This window comes from Saccopteryx bilineata, chromosome X, assembly GCF_036850765.1.
Source record: "Saccopteryx bilineata isolate mSacBil1 chromosome X, mSacBil1_pri_phased_curated, whole genome shotgun sequence".
Classification (NCBI taxonomy): domain Eukaryota; kingdom Metazoa; phylum Chordata; class Mammalia; order Chiroptera; family Emballonuridae; genus Saccopteryx; species Saccopteryx bilineata.
The window spans coordinates 110,778,098-110,794,546 of record NC_089502.1 but is presented as its reverse complement, the minus strand read 5'-3'; the positions used below and the strand labels follow the sequence as shown (position 1 = coordinate 110,794,546).

General features: G+C 49.6%; 1 protein-coding gene across 12 annotated transcripts in view; it reads right to left on the bottom strand.

Annotated features, from left to right (window-relative positions):
- Nucleotides 1-2,631: 2,631 nt before the first annotated feature.
- The window catches only part of BCOR (BCL6 corepressor), a 115,945-nt gene continuing 102,127 nt past the window's right edge, over nucleotides 2,632-16,449 (bottom strand). For 9 of the 12 annotated variants that reach the window (XM_066248731.1, XM_066248730.1, XM_066248728.1 and 6 more), the window contains 9 exons: nucleotides 13,296-13,556; nucleotides 12,590-12,934; nucleotides 11,552-11,877; nucleotides 10,990-11,244; nucleotides 6,387-6,553; nucleotides 5,009-5,154; nucleotides 4,682-4,759; nucleotides 4,326-4,482; nucleotides 2,632-3,204 (listed from right to left, as the gene is read on the bottom strand). In XM_066248731.1, coding sequence (XP_066104828.1) covers nucleotides 2,913-3,204; nucleotides 4,326-4,482; nucleotides 4,682-4,759; nucleotides 5,009-5,154; nucleotides 6,387-6,553; nucleotides 10,990-11,244; nucleotides 11,552-11,877; nucleotides 12,590-12,934; nucleotides 13,296-13,556 — 2,027 coding nt within the window. In that variant the 3' untranslated portion in view covers nucleotides 2,632-2,912. The remainder of the gene's footprint in view (nucleotides 3,205-4,325; nucleotides 4,483-4,681; nucleotides 4,760-5,008; nucleotides 5,155-6,386; nucleotides 6,554-10,989; nucleotides 11,245-11,551; nucleotides 11,878-12,589; nucleotides 12,935-13,295; nucleotides 13,557-16,449) is intronic. The other 3 variants (XM_066248736.1, XM_066248737.1, XM_066248739.1) reach the window with 2 other exon arrangements.

Genomic DNA, 16,449 nt, shown 5'->3' with positions numbered 1-16,449 from the left:
GAGGAAGAACAAGCTGAAAGGGTAATGTGCCCAAGTTCACAAAATTGGTAAAACATATTAAGATTCGATTTGGCTGGAGTAGTAGAGACATTCAAAGTCGCAGTGGCTTCAACATAATCATTTATTTTTCTCAAACATAAAAGGCAGGCAGGGCAGAACTGGGATGGTGGCTCTGTTCCACAAAGTCTTCGGGGATCCAGGCTCCTTCGAACACGTTGAGTGCTTGGCTTCCATACTTGGGTGGCTGTTCTGGCAATAGCTGTCAAGAGCCACATTCTAGCCAGGAAAGAAGACAGGACAAAGAAAACAGGTGTGCCCCTGACCTTTAGGGACCCCTTTAGAAGTTGAGTGAAGCATACTCTGCTCTCCAGCCGTGATGAGCAGTATGAATGAATCTACGCCTGTGATCCTGCTACAGCCAGTGTGACCTCACTGATACCACCCCTTCACCGTGCAGTGGTCTATACCTATGTTTCTTCTATTCCCATGAGTGGGCAATGCTTATACACCTACATTATCTCCTTTCTACCCTTGGGGAGTTTCTTGACATCTAAACTTTTCCAGGCCGTGGTCATCTCATCTAAACCCCACCCCAGGTCAGTTGTTTAGTTCTTCATCCATTTTCAAAGACTCTGATGGTTTCTTACAATGTTTTTCCTAGCTCTCTAATAGCTCTTCCAACTGCAGGAACGCAAACTTCAAATGCTCCTAAACCAAACTCATCACTCCACCTGCACCCCTTAAACTTTGGCTTCCATTTATATTCTTGGCTGAATTAACAGGATGACTTTTAATATTTTCAGGGTTCGATGCAGGTCTGGAAAGTTCTCAGGGCATTCTCAAAACAAATGGATTTGATACGAGTCATCAGATACTTACCAAATCTTTGGGAGAGCCAGAAGTGACAGTAGAACCATTGGGTTCATGGGCAATCAATTGCCTGAGGTTGCCACCCAGGCACCGGAATGCTACTGCCACTACTACCACTATTGCTTCTCATCACTTTCAAAGCTGAAGACCCAATGTTGGAAGGCTAGTCTAGTCACTCCAACTGGCCAGCTCATCTCCCTGACCTTTCTTATTAGCAGCCGCTAGAGTAGGAAGATGCCTCTACTTCACCGTCTTCCAAACATGACAGTTCTTAGCTGCAAGGGAGTTTAGTAGTTTTTAGCTTTCTAGCCTCTGCAGGGAAGGAAGGAAATAAAAGGAAGTGGGCCAGAAATTAATGGCAAATGGATAGTGCCCAATATGGATACTGATAAAAAAGTAAGAGCAGTGGAGGAACAGAATGGTCAAAGGTATAGGCCTGGACTTACTAGGCCAGGGGTCCCCAAACTTTTTACACAGGGGGCCAGTTCACTGTCCCTCAGACCGTTGGAGGGCCGGACTATAAAAAAAACTATGAACAAATCCCTATGCACACTGCACATATCTTATTTTAAAGTAGAAAAACAAAATGGGAACAAATACAGTATTTAAAATAAAGAACAAGTAAATTTAAATCAACCAACTGACCGGTATTTCAATGGGAACTATGCTCCTCTCACTGACCACCAATGAAAGAGGTGCCCCTTCCGGAAGTGCGGTGGGGGCCGGATAAACGGCCTCAGGGGACCGCATGCGTGGGCCGTAGTTTGGGGACCTCTGTATTAGGCCATGCCAGTTTGGACCTGAACTAGAAAATAACTGAAAAACACGAGGTCTGGAGGGAGAACTGACGGAACAAAAGTCTGGTGTCTGGAAAGCTGGCCATAACACAGCTACTGTAGTCAAAGTCAAAGGCAACGTAAAACACAACCAGGGTTTCAAAGAAGACGGGAAGACAAGGATCTGATAGAGTACAGACTATGTCCACAAATTGGGCTTTCAGGATAGAACTCGAAATCATATTCTGAGTATAACTCCCCTTATATCCTCCAGCCTGATTTGGTTTGGAGAGTATAAATTGCCCTAAAGTTATCTATAGGGAACTGATCATCAATACCACTTAAAAAAATCTGTGACATTTTAGGAATACATAGGACACAACGTACTTCAATGTTCTCCTTTCCTTAACAGGTTTATTGCCTTTTAAGAAAATTTTTGTAAAATATAAATACAAAGGCAGAGAATTTACTTACAAAGTTAAAACACAGATTTCAAACATAAACACACAATTCAGAAAATTTTAGTTTTATGTACATTTTCAAGCAACCGCAACATATTATGTTAGTTTTCAATATTTTACAGGGTACAGAAAAAAATAGCTCAAAGTCTTCTTTAAATAAGAGCATAAAATGTTTAAACATATAAACAATCCGGTTTGATGCGTGAAAACTAATTTCACAGCTTTTAAATTAGGATATAAAAGTTTCATACAATTAGTTGTTGTGTGTGGATATGGTTTGAATTTATATTACACGCTACTGGATTACATCCAATAGCATTTACCTGACCCGAGCAGGTAGGTACTCTGTAAACAAAACATAAAATTACAACATCGCCAAGTGCCTTCACCAAATTCACTCCCCTAAACCAACCAACCACACAGTTCCGACCACACTCTAAATGGTTTCGGCCTCCGTCATCGGAGCTTTGTATGAAATTAAATGAAAGTGTTGCGCTCCCTTTCCTCATTTTTTTCCTTAAAAAAGAAAAGAAACAAATGTTCCAAGTAAAAACAAACATATCCCAAAACATGTGTGCATTGAAAAGTAAAGAAACATTATAACAACTTCATAAAAACTGACTTAAAAGTTTAAAAAGAAAAAAAGCATGTTTCTAAGTCCTTCCGACTGGAGTCATTTCTCTTATATAAAGAAGAAATATTTTCATATGTAATAGTGTCCTTTCTTTACAGAAATAGCCGTATTATGACACATATGCACAAGGATTAACACTATAACACACTGTACACGGCAGGCCCGGCAAGCTCACCAGTAGTCATCTGAGATCACGTCACTGGGGTGCAGCCACTCCATGGTCGAGCCCAGGAGAGTCTGAATCTCGCTAGTGAACTCAACCAGATCCAACAGCTCCTTGCTTTCTGAGTTAAAGGCTTCCAGGTCTTTGGAGCAAGAGAACAAGAGACTTGCTGAAACTTGCCGGTAAAACTCTGCCTCTGCAATGGTGACAATTTCCACATTTGGGAAATTGCAGCGGAATATACGGGAGGACATTTTTAATTTCTTAAGCACGTCCGAAAGCAACAGCCAGTTTCGAGGCCTACAAGACAAAGGACAGTGGTTCGAGTTTCTGGCAAAATTAAAAGTGCTTTCAAGTATTAAATGCCATCCCCATGATCTCCGTCCCTAGCCGGAACAAGGGCCACTTCCTGCTGCGTTGACATCACTTCCCCCCACCATTTCCCACTCTACCTAGGAGAAAGGATCTACTTCTAGTGGTGCTAACTCTGGACTCATCCTGATTTATGAAGAGACCACCTAGGGAGGACCACCCGACTCAGCTGGAGCACATCACAGGCTGCGGTGCCGATGGAAACCCACAGGCAAGGACTTGCTCACTCAGCTCTGGCCACAACTCAGGTCACCACTCTCCAAGTGACTGCCCTGCTACAGTCACAAACGCCTCTTTGATTTCTCCTCTCCTCCACCCCTCACAAATAGAGCATTATAAACAGAACGCCGGCAGGTTCTCTCCTTTCCCACACCTCCACCCCCGGCCCTCGCCGCCGCTTTTGAGAAGGTGCGCGACATAAACCCTCGCCACACTTGAAGATGTCTATTACTAATAAAATGTCACTGTGATGACACATGTTTGTTGCCTCAGAGCCCGCAGAGGATGTTCTTACTCATTAGGCAGCACGGTCAACACATAGCAGAACGGGTCTCCTGACATGTACACCCCAAGGCCTTGGTCACAGGGCACAGTGGCCCGACCACGGGAGTCAGACTGGATCTAACCTAATCTGATGACACACAAGGTCCCAGGTGTCACATCATGCTTCTTCTAACAGAATATGAGATGGGGTTCTATCATCAGTCTAGTCCAGTGGCCCTCAGAAGTGCCTTGGAAGGAAGGCTCCTATGGTGGCCTGTTGGGAAGCGCTTGAGGACCCCTCGTAAAGAGTTTAATGACCGAAGGATCCAAGTTGTGTATAATTCCAGTCGCTGACTTCAATGTCCTTTGAGCTCTGGGGGTGTATTCTGAGGAGGGCAGTTACCCCATGCTGTGCTCTCGCTACTTTTCTGGAAAAGACCCGCACTTTCTGAGGCTCACGGACACTTAGGAGCTCACTCACCCACCATCCCCATGGTTTCAACGGTCTAATTCCCGCCACCCCGAGAGCAGCTGAGCTGGTTCTCAACCACGATAGCCATGCTCACCCCTGAGCGACGGACACTTGGATGTTGTAACATGGTAAGAGGGGGCTTTCTGAAAATTCAAATTCAAACACATCACTGTAGGCCTCATCGTCGTCGTTCTGGTCCTCTGGCCCCGGGGGGTTTGCTAAAACATCATATCCGCTTTCATCATCTGGATCTAATGGAGGGCAAACAAGAAAGAGAGGACTGGAATCAGTCACAGCAAGACTTCAGCTGTTGTCAAAAAAGGACCCTTTAAAGATTCTTTGCCAACCGAGACCTGCTTTACAGCACCCACCACTCCTCACCCACAGCACAGAGAAATGTTCTGTAACTCATTCACTTCCCACCGGACTAAAAAGAACAACGCTGCTCACCACACACAGAGCTGCCATAAAACTCCCAAAAGCTGTTGGAGTCCTCGTCACTGCGACCCTGAAGGTCTTTTAAATAGTCTGGAGAGAGAAAACAAGATAAAACCTCCTGGTGAGGATCGAAGGCTGGCTGAGGTGGGGGCATCTCACTGCCCATCGACCCCATGGCACTCCCTCTGCGCCCTTTCCAACACCGTTTCTGACCAAAACCCACGCGCCTGCTCACCTGCCCTCCAGACGGATGGGCCACCCTGACCCTAACTATCCCCTAGTCTACCAAAATAAAAGCTAGACTGTTTGAGTAAGGCCACTTCTTGAATTTTGTCATACCTGTTAAGAACTTTTCCATAAGTTCGCTGTGTGTCATTTTCATAATGGTTCTACCTGAGTACGTAGCCAAAGTAGGGTCAGCACCATAGGAGAGGAGCAAGCGGACAATTTCCAAGTGATCGTTCTCGACAGCATCATGGAGAGGCCTAGGAGAGATGCGTGGAAGGATGCAAAACTCACGCACACAATGCTTGCCTTTAACAATAGGCAACATTAGGCGTGTGTGTCAAGAATCCTAGGAGCAATATTTACTGAGGCAGACTGTAATGTCATTGCCATTCCAGATAGGGAAACTGAGGCAGCAACTGGCCCAAGGTCAAGCAACATCTCTTTACTATTTCAGGCCTGATTTTCAAATGCAAATCAATCTTAATACAGGGTCTAGGGAGGACCACAAGCCAAAATGAAAACATTTTCAATGAACTTAAGTAGTTAAGACAACCTATAGGAGGAAAAAAACCTACCATCATGAAGGCTAATACGCAAGCAATTGATAGCCACCTTAAAAAAAAAAAAGTCTACTCTGTTTTTAAAAGAAACCAGGTGCAAAGTGGAGACTTCCTTCCAGAAAGCTGGACCCCAGAAGCCTAGAGATTAATAATCAACCTTCTAGCCCAGAACCAGTGTCACGAAGGGGAGTTCGTTCTCAAGAGCCTCCTGCCAGTGTCCATGGGGGCCCGAAACACTGCCTCCAGGCCCGTCCTTGAGGGAACGCTAGTTGGAAACCTCAAAACACTGAATACATTTCACTTCTGTTGATGTTAGAACTGTCAGAGAAGGCCTGGTGCCCCGCCTCCTGGTAGTACCCCATGCACACAACCAGGAAGATGTGCGGGCTGACTCAGACCCAGCCTCTGACCCATGAACCAAGGTCAAGGGCAGGGTGTGGGGACAGGGCAGATCTTTGTTTTTTTATTTTATTTTTTTTTTTTTATTCATTTTTTTTTTAGAAAGGAGAGAGAGAGAGGAAGAGAGAGAGAAGGGGGGAGGAGCAGGAAGCATCAACTCCCATATGTGCCTTGACCAGGCAAGCCCAGGGTTTCGAACCGGCAACCTCAGCATTTCCAGGTCGACGCTTTATCCACTGCGCCACCACAGGTCAGCAGGGCAGATCTTAAAGCAAGCCAGTGGCAGCTGGCCCTGTTCGGATTCCTGGGACTGTCAGCTCCAGTGTAAATACTATGAAATAATAGATGTTGATGAAGAGTCCAGGGTCTTAAAAGCAACACCTCCAATTAGACAGGCTCGACATTTTCACGGACTTTTGTCCATAGGAACATTGCAAACTTTTAAAGTTCTATCTAAATTTACCAGAAAGAGCTGGTTGATTGCATTCTAGAGGACCAGGGCCAGGCTGACAGTAAGAGCCGCAACTGACCTGGTTCCATCCTGGGCACTGCAGTTGACATCAGCACCATATTCAAGAAGGTGTCGCACAATGTTTAGCCAGCCCCTAGCACAAGCTTCATGCAGGGCACAGTATCCGGCGTTGTCTCGATGGTTCACATCACAAATCTTATTCTCCAGGCAGTACAAAACCACCTCCTGTGGGGAGGGAAGGAAGGGGGCATGCCATCAGACCACCACGCAATGAACCTTGTACGGGTGACCTCTTCATAGCTTGCACTGCCTGCTTTCAAAGGCACACATCCTCGAGTGCAAGAGCCAACGACAGCACAGGCAGGTGGTAGATGCCTTGGCGATGGAGACGGTGTCATCTGGGCTCTGCAGACTGGCGGCTACACGCACAACCTGGCTCTGCTGCCCCGGCAGCCTGGCCCTGGGCAAATTACCCTTGAACTCTCCAGGTGTCCATTTCTTCCTCTGTGAGGCACGAGAGTAACAGGTGGCCGAGAGGACGCAATCAGATAGCTAAGAAAGCCCTCAGGCCAGGACTCGGAACGGCCAGTACAGCGGTGTCCGGCTTCTACTATCTTAGATGACACATTGACAAGTACAGAGCATTCTCAAGGAACAGAGCGGCGGCGCAAACGCTCCTGTTCACATGGTAAGTAGAGTGGAAGCGAGGCTCTCGCTATGCGTCACATACATCAAGAAAAGACACAGAATGCTTCAAACCACCCGCTCCTCGCCCCTCTGCCTCACCCTCACCCCACTTCCGTATTTTCATATTTACTTAAGTTGACAGGGATCTGATATACACCTTTCAAGAACTAAATAAAATAAGTCCACCCTTGCCCTTTCTTAGGTGTTCTGTGTCAACAGTTTGCATTAGAATCACTGTTATTTTTACTCCTTTAGTGTATTAGAACATTAATATGAACTGCTCCTAGTAAGCAGAATACTAATTTATTCAATGTTTTATTGCCTCGATTAAGAAAGTTTTCAAACACACAGAACAGCATTTGCCACCAGAAAGCACGTTTTCCTCTTTTCCTACAAGCTATGCCCGGCAGAGCTGCCGGTTTGGAGAGTTGGGGGAGGCAAACCCTGCAGATGGCCCAACACATGCTCCGCTTGGTCAGGGGGAGCTGGATGAGTCACACAGGCTTCTCTGTGACAACTCTTATATACCCTTTTGAGGACCCATCACTTGGGAGCTAACTAGAATGTTCCATATGTGAACGTAATGTTGCATGCTGGTCAACCCGGCCATCGGTGCCCAATTCCTTCAGGTCACTGTGGCAGCTCCCTTCCTAACCTGCCAGAAAGCCCACAATCCTCTGGGCTCCCGGCCACCTGCCCCAAGCTCCGGTATCCAGGATACCGCATGAAGCTGCTGCTCTTTTAGCAGGCCCTCACTAGCCAGACTTAAGTGGACGGCTGTAAGTTAATGAGTTGTGTGCCCTGGCCAGGGAGAGGCCCCATCACGTGGCTCCGGGATCAGGTCTGAGCACCACCAACTGCGGGTCCCCAGCGGCCTGTCTAGTGTCCTGTCAACCCAGGGTTTATTTGCTCTGACAATTATGGCTTTCACCTGGAAACCTTCACTGTTACTAAGACTGATTTGAGGGTACCTAGAAATGAAAGAAAGAAAGAGCTGATGGCTAAGTCCACTCTTCCTGGAGGATGGCAACAGAAACCCAGTCAGGTCAGCCATTTTGCCAAGGGCTGTCCTGACTCAGCCATGTTCTAGCGCTATTATAGAGCCCTTCTCATTTCCCCATCCGAGTTAGGTCTTCTGTCGTTCCACAGCAACCTATGAGGTATCATCAGGAAAGGAAGGGGGTCCTGTTCTCATTCCACATTTGGAGAAACTGAGGCCCAGAGAAGTTCAACCCCAAGTACTTAAGCCTAGAACTTCGTTTTTTTTGGTACCTGGGCAGCTAGAAAGATTCAAAAGACCCCGGAAGAATCAAAGCTAGAGGAATGCAATCCAGCTGGGACAAGAATCCCACAAGCCTTGCTAGGGTCAGGTGCGTTAACTGCCTTCCCCTGCCGGGAGGCTGATGGCTTCTGAACGGATGGCAACCACTGTCACCAACAGCTGGAGAGAATGGCTAGAAGGCCAGCCAGGTCTGTCTTCCCAATGCATTTCTTGGTGTAGTTTCTACCCTAGAAATGGCACTGCTTGAAGGGCAGCCCACCCATTTCCAAACAAAAATCACACTGTTTTTGTTGGACAGTTCTCTGTTAAGCAGCTATAAGCCGAATGCCATTAACCACAAAATGTAACCAGGAAGGCCATAAACCCAACATTGTTAATTAATTAAATGCCTCATTAACTTTTTTAAAAACATGATTTATTCAATTCATAGAAAATTTAACCATCACCACTAAACGCACAAGCATGTGGTCGCACAGTGGCCTTTTAGCCTAAGAAACAGAAGCCTTTTTACTGGAAGGAAAGGTTTGAGTGTCTCTGGCCATACAAGCCATCAATTTAACACAGGCAGTGTTTCTGAACCTCGGGAAGCAGATTAACATGACAGAAAAGCTCAGACAGCCTTTTTACTACACGTGGTATCTTTAAGCAGAAAATAACAATGAGAAAGACTAACTTCAGGAAAGACCTCCCAAACCTGGGCGATGAAACTACACCTTTACCCTTTTACCGGGTTAAGCAAATTGCCCTTCAACTTTAAAAGGTTTAAATTGCCACATCTCCCACCCGGCCATCATCCTGTGTAAATTGTGCCTACAGAAATCCTAGAAAGTTGAGTTCAAAGTTGAAATCTCTCATCCAGTAGTTAAATGTTCAACATCAATACTGGTGACCTGTGCAACATACACACTGCAATTTACATTCGAAAGGGTGGGGTAAACATTCCCAAGGCTTCAGGTGCCATCAAAGGCCGAGGAGCCTAAAAGTATGGATCAAGTGCTCCTTGGTCCAAGCTTCAGACCTACCAGCTCTACAGAAACCAAACTGGAAACATCCTGAGGAGGGCCAACAAGGGCCTCTTAAGGTCTCTGGCCCCAAAGGGAGACCAGTGGGAAGGCTGCTAAAATCAAAGGCAAGGCCGGGAGCCCTGAAACCCGCGCAGGTGGACGCGGCTGCCCGCTCGCTCCCCTCATCTCTGCTGTGTGCTGGAAACACAAGTCTGTTTTCTCAACCAGGACTAGTGAGGAGTGCACACTTGGCACCAGAGGTCTAGCTCGGTGCCACATGCAGCATCATGAGAAACCGACTGGCTGCCACTTGGACTTCATGAGTTACCTACCAAATCTTTCCAGGAAGTTCTCTCCAGGTAATCCAGAGAGCTCTAGAACACACACGCTGATAAGGAAAGCACGTACAACCGACAACCCAAAATATCCCCCCAAACTAAAGAAAATGCTAGTGCTTCCAACCTCCTAACCACAGTCACACCTCTCAGGAGCTGGGATCGGAGTCAGGGCAGTGAGACCCGGAGTCAAGGCAGTGAGGCCGGGAAGGGCTCACTGCGCGCTGGGTTATAGGAGCCCGAGCTCCAGACCAAGCCTAGGTGCCCTCAGCTGAGCCCAGCCAGCATGGGGCCTGCCGCCGGCCACCCCATCCGCGGCCACCCCATCCGCCACCGGCACTTAGCCACTCCTCCACTCTCAGCCTGCTGAGCTGCATTTTATTTTCACCATTCAACTCCCAGAGGGCTGATGCCAGCATAAAAAAATGCCTTTGCCCTGTGGGCTATTACATCACAATTTCAAATGACAAGCATGGTGGGGGAGCCGCACAGGGCAGAGGGAGTAATCTATCTCAGAGGTTTGGAACTGTACAAAGGGCAATTCCAGTCTGGGAGAGGAGCGGGGCGGGGGAGGGGCGGGGAGGTGCGTGGACTGGGCTCGGGAGCCAGACTGCTGGGACACTACCTGGACAAGTTGTCATTTAACCCCTCTGGGGCTGTTTCCTCATCTGAAAGCGGGATAATACTAGTGATTACCACACAAAGATGTGGAAAGGGTGAAATGAGTTACATTGGATCATATGGGCTTAGAAAGATATATCTTTCTATCTCTATTGCTGTAGCAATATAGGCTATGCCAGGTGGGGATATGCAGCAAGGACAGGGAGTTTGGGGCAAAGCCTAGTCCCTCCTCATCCTCAGCCCTCGGGCTCTCGTTCCCTCTCAGAAAGCAGGCTCAGGTCTCCCCCCTCTCCTACCAGCACAGACATTTCCTGCCCGCAACCCAAAATAGAGCTAACAACTTCTCTCCCCCTTGCTAATCAGAATCCAAAAGGGCTCATTAAAATTCCCCCAGTCGCCAAGCCCTGGGTTATGTCAGATTTTATATCAGAGATAAGTGAGCGAGATGGGAGGATGCCAAGCAGCCTACCTGCCTGAACATGAACTGAACATCACAGAAGCCTTTCTTTTCATACCGTGATTGAACAGGCCACCAAAGAGACGGTGGTGGAGCGGCGCTAACACAAACATCCTGTGGGACAGCAGCCCAGTCCCCTGATGCAGAGGGGCTGAGCTCTAAGTCCCGACCTTTCTCCCTCCCCCCCCCCCCACGAGATCGCCTCCCCCTCCCAACAACTTCAAGGCACTACAGCCTGTCATTTCTGAATCCAGGGCATCCCCAAGGACACTCACCTCATAGCCAAGCCGGGCGGCACGCTGCAGGAGGGTCTCGCCTGCGTTCTTATTGACAATAAGTCTCCGTGCCTCTGGGGGCATCGGGCGCGACTGGGTGGTCTCCTGAGGGGAGCTCGAGCGTGGCAGCTGGGAGGACTGAGAAGCTGGTAACAGTTGTTGCAAACGCTCAAAGGGCTTCTGGTCCTGCTTAGCTGGTGACAGATCATAGTCGGAACTGGGCTCAGGCCGCTTTCGGAATCTCCGGACAGTGACCTATCACAAAACCAGGCAGCGCTTTCATTTAAGGTAGGCTTCCACAGCTGCCTCTTCCCCGAGTTACAAACCCAAGTGGAGGCAGGCACTTTTTTCCTCTTTTGTTTAGGGGAAGGGGGTTGGGGGCAGGGGTTTCATTCTTGCTAGTTTGAAACTTCACTACCACCCACGAGACATGCCCCCTATGATAGGGGAGCGCCATTTGGGAAAGGAGTCCAGGAAAAGGAAAGCTTTGTCTCTACAAACAGAGCAGCTAGCGGGCGGGACGTGCTCACCCAGGCCCAGGGGAGAGCGGGGCCGGAGGTACCTTGCCATCGGCATTCTCCACATAGTAGTCCCCAGTCAGCGGCAAGCCCCGCCTGGGCTCCTGGGGGATCAAATGCTTGGTTTTGCACAGTCTCTTCCCGGATGGCTTCTCGCTGTTGTCGGTGTATTTCTGCAGCAGGGAGGCAGCCTGGCAATCCTCTTCTTCGTCTGTGCACAGCACATCTGTCTTCTGGCTTTCTTTAATTTTCTGATGTTTGGCAGGCGGCCTCGAGGCTGGCGTGCAGCTTGGCTGAGTCTGCTTTTTGCCGCTTGCATTGGTGGATGAAAGGCTCTTCATGGGCGGAGAGCCCGAGAACACAGGCAAACCTAAATCCGGAGGGGGTGGCGGGAGGGAGGGAGGGAAGGAGAAAGGGAGAGAGGGAGGGAGGGAGGGAGGGAGGGGGAGAAGAAGCAGGCGTTACATAGTTGTAGCCGGTGTGGAGAGAAAAGCCCATTGTTAACACTGATCACTGGAGCGGCTTCAGTTTTTAAAGATACACCAATTATGTTTTCAAAGCATTAATATTTTAATTATCCCACATTCAAAAGGCAAATAGGTTAACCCACAAAACACCAAGTGGCAAGTTTCTTCAAAGGCCTGGGACAGGAGGGCAGAAGCCAGCCGTTGGTGCTCGCTCGCTCCCACTGCACTGGTCTGGGAACTTAGGGTCTTCCCAAGGATGGCCAGTCTGGGTCTCAGAACCTGGCGAACAGCGCAGCCTGACGCCGAGGGGATGCACTGGCTAGCCCTGGGGTCACCCAGACTCCCCTTCCTACCCCTCACCCCCGGGCTGCGGTGAGGAGCAGCCCAGAAAGCCCAGCTGCCTCCTCTCAGCTGTGCTCCCCACTGTACATTCCACAAGGAAGTATGGCTGCTGGACGGCCATCATGAAAGGACTCCCCACCTGCCAGCACTTCATCAGTCAACTTCTATGGCACTCAGGTCCCCTCTCTCAAGGGCCCTTTCGCACAGAGGGAGGGTGGCCCACCCTCCAGGCGCGGGGCAGGCAGTTCCACGGCAGCCTCTGCCTCTGCGTACCTTGTTCATTGTCACTGGACTTGAGGGCCTCTTCTGACCAGCTTCTGTTGCCTTTGGCCTCTGCCCTTTTCCTGCCGGGTTTCTCTTCGGAGATGTTATTGCCCTGGGCAGTGGCCTCAGGCTGAATGGCCTGGGTCACTTCCTTCCTGCCCTGCCGGCCAGGTTTGCTCTCTGCTGCTGACACCTGCTGCTCCCACCGTTCTCTAAGGTGCAGCAAGTGGCGTTGTTTTTTAGGATGGAGCCCTGTTAATTCAATGCACACCTTCAGGTTGGTCAGCTCATTATAATGTGGGTCTTCTAAGTGGTTAGAGGAATTGTTTGTCATTTCCCTCTCAGGCCAGTCATCTAATGAAAAAATAACTACAAATTAATCAAAAAGCCCCCTGGGAGGGGGGAACAAACTATCTTATGCATTACTAATGGGGGAGGGGGAGGGGAAGGGTGTGGTCACTGTCTCTGCTGGAGCTTCTCACCAAGTCTTGGGAGGGGGCCTAAGTTGTCTTTCTCCATCTTTGGGCCAAAAGATCTTTCCTGCCTCTGGCTTAGGGGGAGGGAGGTATGAGGGGGTTCCCAAAGGCTCTAGGTTAGGAATGGAAATATCCACTGCACCACCCTGTGACTTCCCCGGGGCACCCTGTGGCAAGGGTGGGCACACACCTATCCACCTTTGGCCTCTAAGTAGGCAGCCGAAGCTGACCGAACTCACCTTTGGAGACCCGTCTCCGCTTGGCTTTCAGCATAGGGTCCTCTGGCAGCTCTTCTACAGCGGTCTCAGTGTGGGTACTGTCACCTGAGACTTTACGTTTTCTGTCCAGCTGGAGGGCGGGGCTGCTTGGCATATCCACAGCCGCCTGCTCGGTGGGTGGCTCACTTACGGGCTGCCTGTCCGCAAAGTACTTCTCCATAGGCAGGTCTTTGTCCTCAGAGGGCTCGAAGGGGTCATGTTTGTTTCCAGCACTACATTCACCTGGGGGTGGGGGACAGTACACGGAAATGAAGGCCCACGAGAAGACAGGATTTGGGGAGCAAGGGCCAGGCCCTCCACGCCCAAGGTAATCTGCAGACCTCTCTGTGGAGACTGGGGGCCTCACACACTGGAAGCATAAACCTGTCAGAAAGAATGTCCCACAGGAAGGGCAGCTGGACACAATCAGCAAAGTAAAAGCAGAAAGCGAGGCGTGTATCACTCGCAACTTTCTCTTTCTACCTTTTTTAGAGTGGGAGCACAAGAGACTCGAGGCGATGAGGCATTGACACTCTTTTTTATAAAGCACATGATCAAAGAACTTCCCCGTTGGTCACCTTCGATGATGCTCAGGTCCCCTCCAGGGCCCTTTCCCACAGAGGACAGGTGACTCCAAAGCAAGATCCAACCAAGCCAGGCCTGACCCTCTCTAACAACGCTGGCTGAAATCATTATTTTGAAATAAAAGGAAGGCTGGTGTAATAAAAGAGACCAAATAGCCCACAAATGTCATCTACAGAAGGGGGTGACACCAATGTTCGCTTGGGCAACAGGGGAGATAATGAAGTTAGAGGGACAGGACTGTTGGGAGGCAGTGGCAATGTCAAAGAACTCAACCTGATCACGTCCCCGGTCCTATCACGCCCATGGGAGGAGAAGCGTTATCACTGCCACCAAGGAGCCGCTCCCATTTCCTGTGCAGACAGAAATCCCTTGAGGCCCGCCCGGCACCTCAGTGACACCATGCACACCCACAGGGACGTAGTCACCCCTCCTGGCAGGCACTCGTTCATGCCTTCCTTCCCATGCAAGAATCTAAGGACATCATCAACACAAAACACCATCCCTTAACCATCAGGTGTCTTTTCCACGCTGGGCCAGCGCGTGCTAAACAGCTCACTCCAACACGGCCTGTGCCACGTCAGCTTTCTGCTCAATGTGGCGTTAATGTGGGGCCTTTCCTAAAATCATCTCAACCCAACATCTCTCCTTACTGTTGTTCTCACTTAGGAAACAGCTCATCGACTGCTTGGCTGCTTGCCATTTTTCTAATACACAAATAATTCCCAAAACCATCATGGTGATTTTCAGTTGTTCCCCCACCAACATCACCAGGCAAAGAAGTTAAGCACTTTGGTAACACGGAGCTAAGCCACCTATGTCCATTTCCAGGTGAGGTCAACACACTTCCCATATGCTGAGCCCCTTCCTCAGTCCATTCAAATATCACCTCCATTCTGACCAGCCCTGCCGGTTCCCTCGTCAGCCTCCTCCTGGGGGCATTCCCCGGGTTGAGTGGTAGTCAGATGTGGGGACAACTATCACTGTGGCTTTGGCTAGCCTGTGCTCTTAATGGTGGAAGAAGTCTATTCAACTCCTCTCCAAAAGCACCCTAGGTGGGACAGAAGAGGCCGCGTCTATTCTTGCCAAGGATTGGTGGAGCTGCCCCGACCACGTGGGTCTTCCATCATGGCAGTGTCCCAACACGAAGCTGGCGGCTGCCAGAGGAAACCCACGGCTCGCTCTACTCCCCGGCCTGTGCAGAGTGTCTGCCCCTCTCGCTCTGGCTGCTCTGTGACCCTCTTAACCGCTCTGGCAGTAACGGCACCACTTTACAACTCAGCCCCCTTCAGTTGTAAAGTGGGAATATTACTGCAAGCCGCCTCCTGGGGTGGGCTTCATAAACAGACCCATTCGGCAAAGGGAAATTCAGGAGAAATAGCTTTAACAAAAGGACACCAAGACTCTCAAACCAGCTGGAACTGTAGCCCTCATATGTATGAAATTTAAGGATATGACCTCTCCTAGTTACACCATTTGACTTCTCCGGTTCATTCAGCCATACCCGAAAGCCCCACGGGAGGGACCGGGTAATCAGTGTCAAACTGTTAAGGGTTATCTTAAAAACCACCATGTGCAATTTTAAAATTAATTTTGAAAGTGTACGCAACGTCCCCCCCTTGAGGTAGGAAAGATGGTTCAATCCAGGTGGTTTTGAAAGCAGACAGGACTGATTAATTACATGCCTTCCGGGTCAGAGGCAGGCGGCGGCTTGGGCCGCGTGGGGCCGGTCCAGAACCGGGCTGCTCTGCCCGGACACCTCTGCTCACACCTGAGATGGTCCCTCATTTACTTCCACATGTTACGTTTTAGCTCCAGGTCCCCTAGTCACCTGACTGACTAACGAGGCATCTTTCTGAGGGAGCCGGTTTTCCCCTTAAGTTTTCACCCTCATGGCAAGCTTCCTTCCTAATGGTGAAATTAGTTTGTATCTCTTCCACCTGACCTTTTGCCACAGGGCCAGCTTTGCCCACCATAGAAAACCACCTAGAAAACCCGTGATGACTTATTCCACAGGTGTCGGTAGGCAGTGACAAGGGGCTTTGTCTCCCTGCTCCTCACTGGACAAGAGCACCCCTACAAGATGAGCACCCCCGGTCTTTTCCAGGCCTGCCACGTGGTCAAGCCGCCTGAGTGTGGAGGGTGCCCCCTCACCTTCCAGCCGGGAAGCTAGCCACACACATGCCTGTCATTCCTGTTCCGCCGAGGATGGCGCTTCCAGGCAGGGGCCCTGCACTGTGACGTCTGCGTTACCAGGGACCTGCCATTACTAAAGCCGGGCTCACTGAAAGCACCCACCCACCCACCCAGTTTAGTTGCTTTCTTCCCCATTTTGTATGAGTATCTTTTCCCAAACTAGGTGCATTCATCCTTCCCCAACTCCTGAGCCTCTCAAGGCAGATTTCAATTTTCCTCAGTGACTCTAAGACCTTCCCCAGGCCTGTAATGATCCTGCAGAACACCCACCTCAACTGCCCAAGGTACACATGGCCACCAGCTATGGCGCAGAGACTCCAGGTCACATTCCTGCACACCAGACTTGGAGCTCTTTCAT